The 19,669-nt window shown below is 39.3% G+C and overlaps 1 protein-coding gene across 3 annotated transcripts in view; it reads right to left on the bottom strand.

The window, feature by feature from the left end:
- Nucleotides 1-18,770, bottom strand: part of CCDC50 (coiled-coil domain containing 50) — a 67,844-nt gene extending 49,074 nt beyond the window's left edge. The window contains exon 1 of one of the 3 annotated variants that reach the window (XM_027586636.2): nt 18,632-18,770. In XM_027586636.2, the coding sequence (XP_027442437.1) occupies nt 18,632-18,722 (91 nt within the window). In that variant the 5' untranslated portion in view covers nt 18,723-18,770. The remainder of the gene's footprint in view (nt 1-18,631) is intronic. The other 2 variants (XM_027586637.2, XM_027586638.2) reach the window with 2 other exon arrangements.
- Between the last annotated feature and the right edge of the window lie 899 nt (nt 18,771-19,669).

The raw sequence follows: 19,669 nt of genomic DNA, 5'->3' as shown, positions 1-19,669 counted from the left end.
CCCATAAGGAAATACCTGACTCAAGTTATCATAAAGGATAAAAAATACCCACAAACACAAACAACCTCACAAGCTTCCTGTGTTTGCAGGCATCAACTTTATGGATCGGTACTCTGAAGCCAAACTTTTTTGTGTTGGCAGTAACAAAAAAAGCTACTCAAGAAAAGTTACCACTCAGACCTTGTCTATTTTTAGAAAAAGCAGATCTAGATACTAACAAAAATCACCGAAACTGAGCTTCCTTTCTTCTCAAGAAGCATCCCATCATCTCGAAAGGACCTCAACCTAGAGGTCACTTGGTCTGCCTTCCCAACAAACTGGTGCTTGGGCTCTGTCCTTGCATTCTCACCAAGTGATCATGAGTGAGCTCCCTTCAAAATCCCGTATGATGTACATCTACATCATCCAACGTCGGAACAGATGTTAGAAAAGATTTCCTTAAACTAGACCAAATCTGAATGTTCTATTGATCCATCATTATTCTATCTACTAGGGTCACAATCTTCTCCCCACACTGTATATGGTAGCCACTACTCACATGTAGCTATTTCTTCAAATTAACTAAAATTAATTTTAAAAATTCAGTTCCTCAGTCTCACTAGCCACATTTTCAGTGCTAAATAACTACGTGGGGATGATGCCTACCATTTTGGACACTGTGGAATACAGAACATTTCCACCATCACAGAAGCTCTATTGGACAGCACTGCTCTAAAAAATAATCACAGCGTGGGGGCGCCTAGGTGGCTCAGTAGTTAAGCATCTGCCTTCGACTCAGGTCATGACCCCGGGGTCCTGGGATCGAGCCCCACATCGGGCTCCCTGCTCCGCGGGAAGCCTGCTTCTCCCTCTCCCACTCCCCCTGCTTGTGTTCTCTCTCTCGCTGTGTCTCTCTCTGTCAAAAAATAAATAAAATCTTTAAAAAAAATAAAAAATAATCACAGTGTGATAGATCGGTTATTGCCAACTTAAACAACTGAACCACTCAGTAGCATTCAAAGCCATTTTAATCATTCGTGGTATGTGTTCAACACATGTGCATAGGCACTTATATTTTAACCAACATATGTAACTCACTTTACAGTATGGGCAACCAAGGGTTTTGAATATATTATTGGTTTTGTGTTAGCCACTGATTTATCTTCAAAATTCTTGTAAGGTATTTCTCCTATTCCTTTTTCTTCAACTATAAAATGATGGTAACTTTGCTAACTTCAGCAGAGTGAAAAAAATCAAAAGTTGTTCTACATTTATCAAACAACTACTCTGCAAATTTATATCACAGGAACAAAGTGAGCAAATCTCCACTTAGGAAAGTGAACAGATTTTTAATACAGTTAAAGGAGTTCAATTCTGGGAAATACACCTAACTGGTGGGCTACTGAATAAACCCACTGGAACACTAATACTTACTTAACCACTTACTGAAGAACTCTGCATTCTAATTAGCAAATGTACATTTGTGAACCTCAAATGACCTTGAAAATTAAACTGATAAAAGGTGGAGAAGATTCTCCTAAGTTTACGGTCTTTGGTGCACTCCTTAAAGAACAATTACTTTTCAGTGGATGCTCCACTTCAGAACAATTCAGAAATATATGAATTTACACAGCAGCTAAATAAGTTAATTACTTTTAATATCACAAAAATGATTTAAAAGAAATCACTCCTGCTTTAAAATGATTTGTTTATTTTTAAATGGATTTAAAATTTCCTAATTGAACATAAAAAGATGACTATCAAAATTACACTTAGAGGGACACCTGGGTGGCTCAGTCCATTAAGCTTCAGACTGTTGGTTTTGGCTCAGGTCATGATATCAGTGTCCTGGGATCCAGCAGCGAACTGGGCTCTGTTCAGCGTGGAGTCGGCTTGCCCTTTCCCTCCCTCTCTGTTCCTCCCCCCACCCCCCACCTCAAATAAATAAAATCTTTTAAAAAAATTATATTTAGAAAATGATGGGGTGCCTGGGTGGCTTAGTTGTTAAGCGGCTGCCTTCGGCTTGGGTCATGATCCCGGGGTCCTGGGATTGAGCCCCGCATCAGGCTCCCTGCTCAGCGGGAAGCCTGCTTCTCCCTCTCCCACTCCCCCTGCTTGTGTTCCCTCTCTCACTGTCTTTCTCTCTCTCAAATAAATAAATAAATCTTAAAAAAAAAAAAAAAAGAAAATGATGAAACTCTTTACACAGTGTTTTCTGCAATACACTACACAGAACACTTGTATTCAGTGAATACTCACTGCATAAGGATGCAGTACAGTGTAACTAAGTACTCTTACTCTGATTGCAGTCCTGGCCCTAACACTCAGTAGATGAATAATCTTGAACAAATTAATATAACTTACATTTGCTCACCTGAAATACGGGAGTGATAGCAACCACTATAAGTACTTGAGCACTGCAGGAAATTTGTACATTTAAAAAAAAAAGTATTGGGGAGGCTGAGTGGCTCAGTCGCTTAAGTGTCTGCCTTCAGCTCAGGTCGTGATCCCAGGGTCCTGGGATCGAGCCCCACATCAGGCTACCTGCTCCTCGGGAAGCGTGCTTCTCCCTCTCCCACTCCCCCTGCTTGTGTTCCCTCTCTCACTGTGTCTCTCTCTGTCAAATAAATAAATAAATCTTCAAAAAAAAAAGTATTCACAAATTATTCTGATGGAGATAGTCAGACTTTCTATGTAGAAAACAATAGACCCTTGATAACCACAAGCAGTCCTCAAAATACCCAAAATACTTAAATACCTTAAATAAGCAGTAGATTTTTTTTTTCAAAGCAGTTTTCCACTAAGAATATCCAGATTGTAAGAATTTATTGCTTTTATTTTTATTCCATGTATCCCTAAAGAAACTCCAACCTTCTGTTGTTCCACTATTTGAATGGCACTTTTCCTGGCATTTAAACAAGCCCTCAAATGGTTTGGCAGCCCTCAAATGGTTTTGGTTTCTGTTTGCCTTAGCCTAGAAAGAAAAGCCACCCATCTCCTTAAACCCCTGTAGGATAAACCCAGTCATGCCCATTAAAACCCAAAAGATCACATCCAACCCAACTTAAGTACAAGTTTACACCAAGAAAAGAAAACCATTTTGGCTTATTGGCTTCATATGACAAGAGAGTTTCCTTAAGTACTAGCTACTGCAAATTCTATTTACCCTGAGTCAGATATTTCCACTTTGAACTTCTCTTCTGCAAGGAGATACTTTAGCTAGCACTTTCTTTCCTATTAGGATTAGTAAACACATTTCAATTTCAAAAAATCAAGAGTAAGGGGCGCCTGGGTAGCTCAGTTGGTTAACCATCTGACTCTTGATTTCGGCTCAGGTCAGGATCTCAGATCATGAGATCAAGCCCCGAGTAGGGCTCTGCTCAGCATGGAGTCAGCTTCAAATTCTCTCCGTCTCCCACTGCCCCTCTCCCCTCTCACACTCTCTCTCTCTAAAAAAAAATAAATTTTTTTAAAAAATCAAGAGTAATACTCAAAATCCCCCCACCTGTCCCAAAATTCTGTTTCAAATATCAGTCATGGGTAAGTAGGCATGGTAAAAAGATCCTCTTAGAATCTTGCTCCCATAAAGCAAACTGTACTACTCACAGTTCCACTCTGGTAACCATTTGTCAGAACTCTACACACAATTCTAGTAATCTTAGATCATATAAATCTAAAAGTATGAACAAAAAACAAATGGGTAAATCTTGAGATTTTTGGAATTTTACTCTGACATGCTGCTATATGCTCAATAATTGGTCATGTTTACTGACCAGAAATGTGTTTTTCTACAAGATATCTTGAGATCACGGGTACATTCTTAGAATTTAGGGAAATGCCTCCCCAGAAGATCAAGAGATTTATCTTCCTAATTACAGTACAAGTAGGCTTACATTTAAGTCAGATTTCCTAGAAATTCCATCTAAACAGAAGGAAGCAACCCAACAGTAAACTGAAAGAAGTTGGCCTGTATTTCAAAGCACACCTAGAAAATCCCTACCCTGATAACACGGAGTTGTGCCAAGAGTTTAAAAAGTGATTCTGTCGGGGTGCCTCGGTGGCTTAGTCAGTTAAGCACCTGCCTTCGACTCAGGTCATGATCCCGGGGTCCTGGAATCGAGCCCCGCGTCGCGCTCCCTGATCAGCAGGGAGCCTGCTTCTCCCTCTGCCTGCTGCTCCCCCTGCTTGTGTGCTCTCTCTCTCTCTGTGTCAAATAAATAAATAAAATCCTAAAAAAAAAAAAAAAAAGTGATTCTGTCAACCACTTTGGCTCTCTGTGTAGTTCATCAGAGGGGATATTTTATTTTATTTTGTAAAGATTTACTTATTTATTTTAGAGAGAACATGTGCGCATAAGCGGGAGTGGGAGAGGGAGAAAGAATCTTAAGCAGATTCCACACTGAGCACAGAGCCTGATGCAGGGCTTGATGTCAAGACCCTGAGATCCCAACTTGCGCCAAAATCAAGAGTCCGACACTTAACCAACTACGCCACCTAGGAGGCCCTATTATTATTATTATTATTATTATTATTATTTTATTGAGAAAAATTTGTATTCACTTTAGTGGTACTTAAAAGTTAGATGTGCACTTTTAATGGTTCCCTATTCCTAAAGAAATCTGGAAACACAGCTACTACTATGAGAAGAAAGAAGCAAAACCTGAAGCATAGAGGTAAATTCCAATAAGAAAACTGAGATTTCTTCAATAATACAAAAATAAAGAGTATATAAAGTGGCAACATTATTCTGTTTTGGATTTTTCCTACTGTTGAAGAGTATTTCAGAGGAAAACAAAACAAAACAAACTTTGGAGTTGTACAGATCAGGATTAAAATATTGCTTACCTAATGGCTGTAAGACCCTTGGCAAGTTATTTAATCTCTTTGAGCCTCAGGTTCCTCCTTTGTAAAATGAGAATAAATGTTTTGAGAACTAAATTAGGTAAGTGAGGGGCCAAGGAATACATCTGTCACTCAATAAAAGGAAACTCAATAAATGGAATCTATTATTATTGGCAGCATCAGAATTAAGGAATTCTTAGGTCCCATAGTTATGTCCCATTAAGTATTTCTTCCAGTCAGGTCCCTTAACTAAGTCACTGATTAACACAGATCTAGTCACTTGTCTAGCATAGAATCTATAATAGAATATGCAATCATTGCTTTGTCTTACGATGTGTAGAAATGTTTTCTGGCAAAGAATTAAACTGTAATCAACAGCTTACTACATTTCTATAGCTCTTTCTAACCTATGTCCAACTGAAGGAGAATGTTTCCTACACATATTGTGGGCCTGAGTCAAAGGAAAATCAGTATGTATAAAATGTTTAATAAGCTCCATCACTTCAAACTTCTTTTTTCAATTGAATATCGAGTTAGAAAGCAAAGTAGAATTATATACAAAAGTCATGTAATTAATAGTTTAATCAACATCAGGAATGACAGGAGGGTATGAGTAGAGGTATAACTGGTCAAAATATAAACACACTAACATGTAAATTAAAAACAGTGCATGCCTAAAACTAGATGGATTTTCCTAATTTCTGTTCTTTGAGTTGCTCTAGTGAAGGCTTTCTGCCAAATCCACATGACATCTTGGTATCTTTACTATAAGAAATATAGATATTTCTTGCCCAATGTATAGAAACATGGCTTTACTACAGCATATAAGGAACACACAAGTACAAAGGAGCCTTGTTCTTAGTTCCAGAATTTTAGTTCTGCTAAAATTCTGACAGAATTTTAGTTCTGCTTCTGTCGGCAGCTCACCAAGTGACCTCTGACAAGTCACTTTCCAAATCAGAACCTCAATGTCCTGTGCTGTAAGGAAATAGTCCAAATTAAGAATTCATCCAACTTTGGGGCACCTGCGTGGCTCAGTCCATTAAGCATCTGCCTTCAGCTCAGGTCATGATCCTAGGGTCCTGGGATCAAGCCCCAGGACGGGCTCCCTGCTCGGCAGGGAACCTGCTTCTCCCTCTGCCCTTTCCCCTACCAACTCGTCCTCTCTCTCTCTCTCTCTCTCATGCTTGCTCTCTCTCAAATAAAATCTTAAAAAAAAAAAAAGTCATCCAACTTAGACACAGGGTTGCATGAAATGTACTTGATTCAGAGTAAGTGATACACACTTGTCTCTTGGACACAAGCATATCATCAAAAATGTGATCATCACAGCCTATATAAAAGACTACCCTATAGAATAACTGTTGTGCTTTCTCCTGCACCAAATACTGCTTTCTTCGTAAAAGGAGACCATGTTATCAGTCATTTAGTGTTCAATGAATATAAATATGAACTGTGTCATTAACTAAAAGGCTTATGTGGGGCCAGATGATCAGAGTACAGCCTGGGAAAGTGCGCACCCTCCATATTCAGAATGCTTCTCAGAGATCACCAAATGTTTTAAGTTCAAGTGGAATGTGTTAAAATGCCTTGGATTTCTCTCTGCAATGCTACTGAAACTGGCTTCAGTACATTCTACGGTATACTTGGTTATCACGTAATTCCCCTGTAGAGGAAGTGAAAGAAACTCAGGGGCAGCTGCATCTGTGAACAGGAAGACAAGTTGTCCAAATCCTTTCTGTTCTACAGGATTTACTTGCTTCACTGTTTTTTAAAGGAGTCAAAATTATTTTGGCTGTTTTTTTTAAAAATTAAAATAATAGCTGCCTACAAATATAAATTTATTTTTTACAGCACTGCCTGTTTTGAAAGCAGTGTTAACTCCTAATACATCATACGAAGCTGAAAGAGACTAAACAGTGTGCCCTAAGTTAGAAAACCATTCCAAATTAAGTACAATTGGACATATTCATGCTCAAAGCAAAAACTCTTGAGCTCTTGCTCATGCCTTCCCACCTTCTTTTGATCATAAATCACTCAAAGTTTGCAATATGTACATCCATCTCCTTAGTCTCCAATCCAAAACTTTCAGATTCTTCACAATTATCCCCCCTTATAATCAAGAACTTTAAAAATACATGTTATGCTTGATCTGTTTAGTTAAGCTTTATAAGAACGTTGCTCCCTTTATGTCAAAATAAACCTGAGAGAAAACAGTAAACATAAAAATTCTGAATGGAACCCAACACCATCTAAGAAACTTAACTGGGTTCTCTAGTAACAGTGAGAAAATGATACCATATAACGTTCCTGGAAAATATGCACACATTAGCATTGTTTTACATAACTAAAGTCAATCCATAAACAAGTAAGCTCACTGTCTGCAAAGGAAATTACTGTGTGTTTTCAGGCCTTGATTTAACCTCAATACCAATCAACATCTTAAAGAAATTTGAGAAATGGAAAAAAAATACAACAAAAAGTAAAAGCGACTTGTTCCTAGTCTTCTATTCCTACCCCTGTGAATTCATGCAAATGATCATAGCTCTTAATCCAGTGTCATCAGTTCAGTTAGCTCAGGTCAGTCTGCCCACCGAGCACAAGCTGTCAGGTAGTCTGACAAGTTTTCTGGAGTAGCTCCTATATGTAAGGATCCCAAAAAAATACTGAAATCAGTCAGCTGCCAGTCTCATGTTGAGAGAGAAAGAGTAAATTAATACAGAGAATGATCATATTGCTTTAGGAAATAAGTAGTTCAAAGTGGGTTGAAGAAATCACAGAAAAGAAGAAACAGGGCAGGGCAGACTTTGAAAATGAGCACTTGAGCGAGACCTGGTGGGGGTGGGAGGGTGTACAAACAGGCCGAATTTGGATAGTGGAGAAGGAAACTCCAGGTAGAGCAACAGGGCTCACAGGAACAAATCTGGAAGTGAAAAAGTCAAAAGTATTACAGGGCAATTTGAACAGTAATGTCATCAAGAGCTTGATTATATACCACTACATTTTTACGGAAAGTTTTCATATCCATTTCTTCAGTTAACTGTCATCACAAGCCCATGTATTAGGCACAGTAAATATTATCTCCAATAAACAGCTAAGGAAACTAAAGCTTAGAGATACTGCGTGTTATCTATGAGTTCTTACACCTAACAGGTGGTAAATAGAAAATGTGAAACCAGGTCTTACAAGTCTAGGTTCAAGGTATTTCCTTTTAGAAAGAAGTCAGTCTGCTGAAGTTAAATTTTATACCTGATTTCAATTGGGATGAATTATTTAACGTATCAGTAAACTAGAGCAAATACTGTAAAATAATTCTAGGAAAAGCTCAATTACTAAAAAGATGGTTGGCAGAGTAAAAATGTACCCTTCTTTTATATTTAAAAATAAAAAAATGATAGGCATATTACATATTGCCAAGTAAAGGAATCAGAAATGTCTGCATTTCTTACCTCCCTTTAATTGGCACAAATCTTTTCAACATCTATTCTCTACATTTTGGGGGGAATATATGGAGAGAACCCATAAATGGGGAACAGAAAGAAAACTAAAAAAAATAAAATTTTGATCAACCCAAATAATGAATAGCTGAATGACACCCTAATGATTTCTCTTCTACAATCTAAAGAATAAGTTTTCATGTTTTACATAGTAATCAATTATGAAACAAAACAATTTTAGAACCTCAAGACAGGGGCACCTTGGTGGCTCAGTTGGTTAAGCGACTGCCTTCGGCTCAGGTCATGGTCCTGGAGTCTGCTTCTCCCTCTGACCTCTTCCCTCTCGTGCTCTCTATCTCTCATTCTCTCTCTCTCAAATAAACAAACAAAATCTTAAAAAAAAAAAAAAAAGAACCTCAAGACAATCTATGATAGAAAGGTACCCTTCGGGTTTTAAGTGCCAATGAAAACTTCACATATCCAGAAGAGGACCTCATTCAGTCATCACACCCAACTGCCCATGGTATTTCAGCAATGTCTCCTTTAGTTGTGTGATTACCAGTATCCATCTACTCTGGTGAAATTATTAGAATCATCCTTTTTACTCACAGTGTCTAGGTTTGGCCTATAAATTCTTTGGCGACCCCGTCTTTAAGCCTAGTAGTTATCCTAGTGTGGGGAGCTTGAGAGTCACTGACACCAAGTTCCTGGACTTCAGGGATGTTAAAAGCACAGTAAACTGGGGTCTACCCATGGCTCCCCAACCATTTTCTAAATCTCTAGTTTCTCCTCTCCAACATACACACACAGCCAAAATGACCTTATGAAGACTGGCTCTGTGAACCTCTAATGGGGTAACTATAAAAAGAAAAGAAATGCTTTGTGGGTCCACTAAAGCCCAATTTGAAATAATAAGGTCTGACCATGGAAACCTGGGAAAACAAGAGAAGCAGACATGTCAAGTTAAAATCTAGCGATCACTGATAGAATAAGGGACCTTTTGTAGGCAAAGCCAGAAAGTGATCTGTAAATACAGACACTGAGAATGGGCAGTTCTTTCCAATCAGCTATTGGCCCAGATGTTAGACCAAGCTCAAGAAGTGCAGATGGGGCGACAATCATCTTTAATCAAGTCTCTTCTTTCTCTACTTCAGGTTTCCCATCTAGGCAATAAAGACTTTGGACAGTATTTGTCAACCCTAACATTCTATATTTTACAGACCTTCATAATATGAAAGAAAAAAACTAACATTTTAAAGCATTTGATAGAAAAGTGCTACTAAAATATTACTGTAATTAATACAATAAAGTAAATCATGGACTCCTCTATATGGTCATTAAAAAAAAAAGACAAAAACAAATGTTGTTGATTGGGAGGCAATGAAGAGGGAAAGATACCCTTATAAACCACTCACACTTTTCCAAATGCAGTTAAAAGTCCTGAAGTAAAGTTAATGGAAAGTGACTCATCCTTTATGACTCATTAGAAAAATAAAAGCCAAAAAAGTCCAGTGGAGACTCCCCTGGTCTTTGGTCATTAAGGAACTGTGTTGAGACTGGAAACAATCATTATACACTAAGCCTTCGAAGCTGAGTGGTAAATCAACCTAGGTACTTCTGACAGAAGTTTCTAAGAAGATGAAGTAACACTTCCTTCATGCAAAGTCAGTAATACATTTTGAAGAGAGCCAGTGATAAGCAATAAGCCAAAAGTCATAAGCAAACTTTTTAAAAAGTTCAATCTGTTTATTCATGCACTTCACTCATGAAAGCCCACAGACCCTTACTCAGAGCTGGCATATGACATAGTCTTATTTTACACATGGCTTCCATCTAGAGAATCAATTTTGAAGTACCTAGAAATATATATGGAGTGTAAATTTTTTCTTCCTCAAAAGAAAAAATCAGGTATGTCTATATTTTTAAGTCACTACAAATATAAAATACACTATCATAAGAGTTCAATCAGCAATAGTCCCCAACAACACCGACATATTAAAGAAAAGTTATAATTGATGCTCATGGTGATAAGTATCAAAAAAAGTTAAATCAGGAAGTTTTTTTTAAGTTTCATCAAAAATGGTCCAAAAAAACCCCACTATTTGTTACTATAAAGTACCAGATAATAAAAATTTTAAGCTTTCCTGGTCATATGGTCCCTGCCACAATTATTCATCTCCACCTTCGTAGCGTGAACGCAGCCACAGGCAATAGGTAAACAACGAGCACGGTTTTGTTCCGGTAAGACTTTACTTATAGAAACTGATATATGAATTTCATAGCATGTTCATATGTCACCAATCTTTCTTCCTCTTTTTTTTTCAATCATTAAAAAATATAAAACCCATTCTCAGCTCACCTGCTATAAGAAAACAAGTGGTGGGTAGGCTGCATTGGTCCATGGTCCATAGTGTGCAGACCCCTACCTTAGAGGAACAAATTTCAATTACTAGAGAGGGAAAAAAATGCTGCTCATTCTTGAACACTAACAGAGAAATGAGGTGCCACTGCAGAAGCTTGAGAAATTAGAGTAGGGAGGATTCCTGCACTAGGGTGACCACAGTATTTTCCGTCAGTATATTGCAAATGTCCATTGTGAAGTCCAAGTATATATTAGGTGTATAAAAACTACAAACTCCTGGGACTATATCCAAGAGATTTAGCTGGTATCTAGTAAGGCCAGGAATGTGTTTATAGTAAAGCTCCCAACATGAACAGTCTAATGTTGCACCAAGGTTTAAAAACCATTGATATCTGCAAAATATATATCTGATATAAGACCTGACTCCACAATACATATAAGGAACTCTCAAAACGCAATAAAAAGAAAACTATTTTTTTTAAAAAGGGGCCAAAAGCTTAGAACACACACTTAAACAAATATATAAGAATGGTAAATAAGCATAAGATAAGAGGCTTAACATCATTAGTCATTAGAAAAATGCAGACTAAAGCCACGTGTGTTATTACACATCTAATAAAATAGTTAAAAGTTAAAAAAAACAACAACAACAAAAAACACCCTGACAATGCAAACTCTAGGCAAGGATAGCAATTGGAGCTCACACACATTGCTGGTGGGAATGCAAAATGGTACAGCCACTTCAAAAAACAGTTTGACAGTATCTTATAAAGCTAAACATACATTCACCCTATGACCCAGCAATTCTACCATAGGTGCTTACCGAAAAGAAATGAAAATTTTCTTTCACTAAAAAAAACTCTATATGCAAATGTTTACAGGGACTTTATAACCACCCTAAGTGAAAACAACCCAAATGTTTTTCAACAAGTGAACAGATAAGCAAACTGTGGTACAGCCAAACCCTGGAACTCAACAATAAAAAGAACCAGAATTACTAATACATACAACATAGTATCAGATACATTATGCTAACTGAAAGAAGCTGAACTCAAAAAAGTACTTACTATGATCCAAATGATATGACATTTTTGCAAAGGAAACAACTATAGTGGCAGAAAACAAATCAATGGCTAGTGGGAGGCAGAGAAAAAGGGTAGAGAAGTTTGGGGGTTATGTAACTGTACTGATCTTGACTGTTGGAATAATTAAAAGACTATACATTTGTCATAACTCAGAACTGTAAATTAAGGATGGATTTTTACTGTATATAAATTATGCCTCAATGAACTTGACTAAAAAGAAAAAAAAATACTGGTATATAAACAAAACTGATTACAACTGGTTCTGGTTTATGAGAAACTTTTCACTGTTTTTATGTCAGTGTATGGTTACCAACTATCATATGCATATGCATATGTACTTTAATGTATGTGGGTTTTTTTTTTTTGTAAAGGAAATGATATCAAAATAAATGGTTGTGTGTGTGTGTTTGTCATGACTTCTAACAGTAATATCTGGGAATTCTTTTGCACTGATTTCTAAATTCAAACATCTGGGAATAAATGGCCTAAATAATCCCCAAAGTCCTTCTGCATGTATAAACCAATTATCCTTTGCAGGTCTTATTCAAGATCTAGGGTATCCTAATTTTACATTTTGAAGCACAGGACACCTTTAAGTGGGTCATCAGTTAAAAATATTAATTCAATAGACTTTCCACTAGCTACTTCTGAAACTGCAAATATAGCTATGATAGGTTTGCTTTTCCCCCATGACTCAGAGTGGTTCATTTTAAAAATATGTTCCTGTAGTTAGAAAACTAGGATTTCAAGCAGTTTACTAAAGTTTTGTGGTATCTATAAATGCTTTCTTTATGAGCAGAATATTACATAGCTTTTTATCACTAAGACAAATTCATTTATCTAAATAAAAACTCCTATACCCCTGACAAGGACTGTGGAAAAACCACGGCCTATGGCTTTCTTTGAGTTTATTTCTCTATATGTTCAAAGTGCCCAAGCCTTTAAACTTGAGCCCCATCAGGCTGAATACAGCAGAGAAGACATGCATGTTTTTTGTTTTTTGTTTTTTGTTTTTAGATAGAGCATTGAGGCGGGAGTATGACCTCCCATAGTTCACTCAGTAATTCATTTGATGAATCAAAAATAAAACCTAAAAAAAGGTTTCAATTAAAAAATAAAATAAAGCCTATATTAACTCATTAACATTCATAAACATTATCCCTAAAATAACTTCAAAACGTCTCTGAAATTGTTGTCACTATTTTCATTCTACTGTTCTAAGCATAAGAGAGTATTAATGAAACACATTAGAAATTAATCTTATGTATCTACAGAATGATTTAAAAGATAGAAATGACGAGCAGAAGGGGGAAAAGGAAGAAAAAGGAAGGGAAAAGGTGGGAGAGAAGGGAGAAAATGGGACAGGACGGAGAACGTAGGAAAGGAGAGAATATTTGCAGCTTTAAATGTTTCTAATTCTAGTCCCAATGTGCTAATAATTCCTAGCTACTTAACCTCAGCAGTTCCGTACAACTCACTTCCCCATCCTAGCCCTCAGACTTTCCTCCGGAAAATGAGGAGGTTGGCTTAGATTAGTGGTTTTTAATGCTTTCTACTCTGAGATCCTTTGATTAACAATCAATTAACTTTCCAGTTTCTTCTTACATGGAAGAAGTTGTCCTTTAGGTACCTGTTAGTTAAAAAAAAAAAGTTCAATGACTTAAAAAGTTTATTAAAAAAAATCTTAATTTACAAATGACAGCTATATCCATTTTTTAAAATTCATTCAAGCAAGAAAGCATTGCATCCTTGCATATGACAACATACTGGAAGAGTTTTTCTTTTTCCTTTATGTGAGACACATTTTGGGTGCAGTATGAATTTAGAGGGTTCTTTACAGCAACTCCTTGAACTCTACACAACTGCCTCTCCACTACAGTGAAGATCATGTCCATGCACCACAGGGCATGTTTTATTGTGTAACTACCCTTGCGCAACAGGGGGCACACATTTTTTTTAAATATGTATCTAAGATTCTTTCCAACTTCCAAACTGTGAGATAAGTGCATTAAACCTATTACTCAAATAAAAATCAAAACCACAAAAGAGCATTTGTTAGGTGTTTTCACTAAAATTTTATTCTTTTTTTATTTTTTTTAAGATTTTATTTATTTGAGAGAGAGAGAATGAGAGAGAGCACGAGAGGGAAGAGGGTCAGAGGGAGAAGCAGACTCCCTGCTGAGCAGGGAGCCCATGCGGGACTCAATCCCAGGACTCCAGGATCATGACCTGAGCCGAAGGCAGTCGCCCAACCAACTGAGCCACCCAGGCGCCCACTAAAATTTTATTCTTGATAATGATTACCTCCAAGGACAGAAGGAAGAGCATAGCTTTTTTTTTTTTAATTTTTATGTTTTATATATTTATACAGGATAAAATCTATTTTTAAGATGCACCTATGAAAAATAAACATTAGGAAAAAAAGATTAAAAGTTTTTATATAAAAAAATAAAATAAAAAATATATTTTTTTATAAATTTAATTCTGGCATTCTCCCTGCCCTTGCCGAGACTCTGAGAAGGAATATAAAATATTATTTTTAATATATAATAATAATATACTATGCCAGAGGTATGATTCCTGAACCAACAGGGAGCATTTAATAATACACTCATTCATTCATTCATTCACTCACATATGCAAATATGTGCTGAATATTTTCTGGCTATGTGAAAGACCTGAAGCCAGACAAGGGTAAAGAAAGATAAGTAAGATACAGGGGCGCCTGGGTGGCTCAGTTGGTTAAGCGACTGCCTTCGGCTCAGGTCATGATCCTGGAGTCCTGGGATGGAGTCCCGCATCAGGCTCCCTGCTCAGCGGGGGGTCTGCTTCTCCCTCTGACCCTCCCCCTTCTCATGTATTCTCTCTCTCTCTCATTCTCACTCTCTCAAAATAAATAATAAACAAATCTTTAAAAAAAAAAAAAGATAAGTAAGATACAAATCTCCCAACTCAAGTAGATCCAGCCACTGTCTCCTTAAAAAACAGTAACAAAAAAAACTTGCTGTAGAATTTTGAAAAAAAGAGAAAGTGAGTTTGCCCTGGAGCCAGATGCTATATATCTCACAGACACTGCCTTCACATTACATGCCTAGTGTGCACGTGATATGCTTAAGATCTCTGGGAAAACTTGCTTAACTTATTACACCAGACCTAACTTTGTATCTTTCCCCTTAAAATTCTGGATTTGTGCCATTAATTTAATTTACCTCATTAGGTCACTGGGGTGTCCTGGACCTAAAATGAATCAGTGCTTTCTAGACATATTTCTGAAAATGTATTAAACTTTATCTTTCATAAAAGAAAAAAGATTTTCTTTCAGAACAGCTAGCTGCTTTTACTTCAAGAAAAATCACTAGGTGCATTGACTTCAGACGTGCACACACACACACAGTTAACCAACTCTGGATATGGTGGAACTTTCCATCTGAAGACTAGTACATACACATAATACATCCTGCATCTCTTACTGCTGTAAGAGAAGAAAAAAGAAGGCTGGCACTGGGAACTGATGGGAGGGTTGGTGTATTGTGCTAAATGGCAAAAATGGGAAAACTCTAATGCCTATAAAATTACAAAGGAGTTGGTAAAAGTTTAAAAGGGTCTAGAAATGGCTTTGATGGACAGGCTAACATTAGCTCTTAGACCAACACTTTAAGGGTCAAAACTTTGTTACACAGGAAAACGGGCAATATTATGATGATAAATGAGCCACTCCAAATTAAGTAGTGATATGGGAATCTAAGTGGAAAGGGCAAAAAAGGAAAGTGAGGGGTCTGGACTATTGTGTCAGAAAGAAAATTTGGGGGCACCTGGGTGGCTCAGATGGTAGGATGTCTGCCTTCAGCTCAGGTCATGATTCCAGGGTACTGGGATGGAGCCCCACATCAGGCTTCTGACTCAGAGGGGAGCCTGCTTCTCCCTCTCCCTCTCCCCCTTCTCATGCTCTCTCTCTCTCTCTATCTCTGTATCTCAAACGAATAAATAAAATCTTTAAAAAAAAAAAGGAAGAAAGAAAGAAAATTCAGCAAAGAAGCTAAAATTGACCAAAAACCTAAGTCTGTCAACTGAAGAAAAGCATTCATTTTTAGAAAAATGTATACCCAGCTCAGATCTAAACTAAGAAACTTACAGAATACTGTTGGAACCTGACTATACCTTTGTCTAACATTCGCAAATTGCACGATGCATTTGAGTTATACTTTAAAAAACAATAGCTGGAATTATTTCAAATCTTGTTGGGTAGAAGCTCAAATGTTTCAGAAGAAATAAAGGACTATTCCTAAACATTGGCAACAGTATTTCCATCACAAAAAGTATGCATGTGTTCCAAATGTGCTTTTAAACCAGAAATAATGATGTGCTGACATTTAGCTAGACTTAATTCCTTTCACTTACATATGAACTCAAATGTGTCCCTTTATCTCCTATTTTAAGAGATTTCCTAAGGTAAAAATACTGCTGTAACTTTGGTTTTTTTAAAGGTCTGTTCAAATGATGAATATCTTTGACCACCTTAAAACTAAGCACGCAAGCACTGGATTTTAACCTAGAAAAGAAAATTTTAAAATATTAAAATATTCCCTGACGTCAGCTGTTACCCATGACCTCTGTTGACATGTTCACAACAAAGGTCACAGGGCCCCTCAACCTCTCCCAAAGAAAAAGCAGTGGGAAGCCACAGACATCCACTGCATTATTCTTAATCTCTATTGGAATCCACCCTATGACCCCAAATCGTAATTGTGTATCAATCTACCAAAGTTTAGACTGAAAAGAGAAGTGGAGGAGACAGATTTTTAAAAACAGAGTTTAAAAATCTATGCCAGGATATTAAGCAATTTACCACTAAACTTTCTTTACAAACTGAGTTGGAGTTTCAGTATTAAGAACAGTCTCAATGTGTATGTTTTACCCAAACATGGGCACCACTTTTATTCTCTTTAAATTAGGGTTCAAAGGCATTGTTAGGGAGTTACTGGGCCATAATTAAGAGTTATATTAGAGAAAGATACCCTTTATTAGACTTGAATACTTCCCAGATCAAAAACTACACCACCATTAGGAGGTTCCTAGCCTAATACATCATTTCCTTTGAGGATCTTGGAACCAGAAAAGTCAGACGCTTGCAAAGACAATGATCTCAACAATTTCTGACCACCTTCAAAATCAATCAGTATTTAATTCTAACTTAATGAAAGAGCCACACCAAATTTCCTTCCCACTTAACCATATCACACAAACTGGACTGCCAAACACCACATTATGCGAAGTGAAAGCCAATTTGAATGTGCAAAAATTCCAGAGTTTAGGAATAGAAACATCTTGCATTTTTAGATGGAAAGTGTTTTTTTGAACCCCTTGAGAATGTACTAGAATAAATCATTCATCATTCATCATTCATGTCTTGGTTAGAAACCAGAAGACCTAAGAGTCGTATATATGCATATAAAGGAAGTGAGTTTTGAGTTTGTTCCAGGTCAGGGACAGGTACAAGGGGCTGCGTAAAATCACAGCACCACATGATTAATACTTAACTGTTAAGGTTGTGTTTGAACTCCAGTGTTCACTCTACTCATCACCCACCCACAAGGAAGCACTACACACTACACAGGGTCACTTTTTCTTTAGGGACGTTCAACATACAGACATCTGTCCATAAAACTCCTATCCAAAAGGCTAGGTACAACCAGACAATCTCAGAAACTAGGACTTTCTTTTTTCTTTTTTCTAAGATTTTTATTTATTTGACAGAGAGAGAGAGAGAGAGAGAGAAAAGGCGAGAGAAGGAACACAAGCAGGGGGAGTGGGAGAGGGAGAAGCAGGCTTCCCGCCAAACAGGGAGCCCGATGTGGGGCTCAATCCCAGGACTCTGGGATCATGACCTGAGCCAAAGGCAGACACTTAACGACGGAACTACCCAGGCGCCCCACACTAGGACTTTCAAAGTGTAGATCTGCCCTTCCTCTCACTGGGGCACCAGACTTGACAGTGTTGTGAAAACTACATTTACATGTGAATACCTGAATCTTCACCAAAGCCTTGCTAGAAACTGAAAGGTTGAAAGATCTCAGGTCTAAGTTCTAATACCCTTCAGGAACAATAGGACAAGCCTGGCCCCATTAAGAATTCTACATAAAACCAGTTACTCTATCCCCTAGTGTTTCGAACTCTGGGAAAGAAAGCAGTCAAGCTTACTTGGTATTTTGGGGTCGGCCTGAACACCCACAAGACCATCAGAGTCAAATCAAGTTGTCAATGGAACATGCAGTTCCAAGAAAGCAAAAATTCTTATTTTCAATTCCACATTCCCAAGACACCCCAGGCCACATTGTTCAAATGAAACAATGACATTCACAACAAAGACAACCTCTGCAAGCCTGGATAGCACTCTGGGATTTCCACACTTCCGGGGGCCAAAGAAGAGCCAAAGATAACTATAGGTTAAGGAGATCCAGCACCCAAAATTTCAACAACAACAACAAAAAAATGCTCGATCTTGGAGCAGTCAACCAAGAGCAGGGAAGGGAAGTCAAAAGGCTACTTGCTAGTAGCTAAACCAGACCAGTACTGATCAACCATAATTTCCCAGGACATCAGTATAAAGAGCCTTTAAAAATCAAGGTCACCAGTGAGTCCTCTGTTCCCCCTTACCCCCTGCTTTTCCTAAGAAAATGCTTATAGCAGCTTCCCATCAGCCTGCCCACGCTGGGCAGTGCCAAGACTAAACTTTTAAACCTTGAGGGAGGTGGGAAAGTCAGCCAGCCAGACGCTGGGCTAGGAAAAGTGGCGAGAAGGAGGGAAAGAGTCAAGTTTCAAAACAAAGGCTCCACAAGGAACTGAACGTCAACCCCTCCCCACTTCCTAGCCTTCAAGCCAGCTAGGCTGGGCCTTGATTTTTAAGGACACAAATAAGTCAGATTTACCCAGCTTTTGAGCGTTCACCAACACTTTGCTCTTCGCTAGAACATTTGCACAACCACTTGCTGAGGGTGGTGCTCTCCTCTCTCCCCCCATTTCCTCGCAGTGGAGAAACCGGGCTCAGAACGTAATGACTCGCCCAAGGTACCACAGTAGAACCTCAAGTCAATTCTGTCCCCTACCAGGGCGCCAGGGCACCAGGGGGGCCCCGCGCTAGGGCCTCGGGGGCCAAAAGGACGACTTCCCCGCCCGGAGAGAGCCAGGCTGGGAGAGGGGAGGGGCCCCACGCCCCTCGCGCCTCGCGCCCGGGCCCCTACCTTCCTTGACTCCGGGCAGCTTGGACTGGTCGATGGTGACTTCAGCCATGTTGGGCCGGGGTCCCGGCCGCCTCTCGCCGCCCGCTTCCCCGCCGCCGCCGGGCCCGAGCGCGGCCCCGCGCGCAGCAGCAGCAGCAGCGCCCGACGCGGCGCAAAGTCCGGCGGGCAGTGCGCGCCGACCTGGGGGAGGAGCGGCCGCCGCGGAAGGGCTGGCGACAAAGGCGTCGGGAGACCCGTCCCGGCGCCCCAGGCTGGCTGTCCAGCTACCCCGCCGCAGCCACCTGCTCCCGCGCCCCCGGCCCCGATCGATACCAAGTATCCGGAGCCCGGAAATGGACCCGGGCCGTCCAGTACGGAGGGAGAGAGGAGACAGAAAGGCGGGCGGGCGGGCCTGGGTGGGGAGGGGGAGGGAAGCTGCAGGTCTGTAACCGCAACTGCGAGTGGCTGGTGAGCGAAGATCGGCGCCCGCGGCCGCCTCCCTGCTGTCTCCTTTGTGCGGTGCGACGCCCCCGAGGCTGGGGCTCCCGCTGTGCCCCCGCCCCCGGGCCTCCCTAGCCTCGGAGGGTCACGTCTGTCGGTGGGGCCTTTGTGTCCTGACGGCCTCAACAAAAGGGCCACATGGGTTACCCAGAACATAGTCGGTATTGTCACCGGCGTCTACAGCATTCTGTGCTCTGGTTCCGGGGCTGAGATTTCCTGTTGCCTGGCTCTGTCTCAGGCATTCTT

Source organism: Zalophus californianus, chromosome 1 (assembly GCF_009762305.2).
Source record: "Zalophus californianus isolate mZalCal1 chromosome 1, mZalCal1.pri.v2, whole genome shotgun sequence".
NCBI lineage: Eukaryota > Metazoa > Chordata > Mammalia > Carnivora > Otariidae > Zalophus > Zalophus californianus.
Note: the sequence above shows the minus strand (reverse complement) of the source record. Positions and strands in the feature narration are given on the sequence as shown.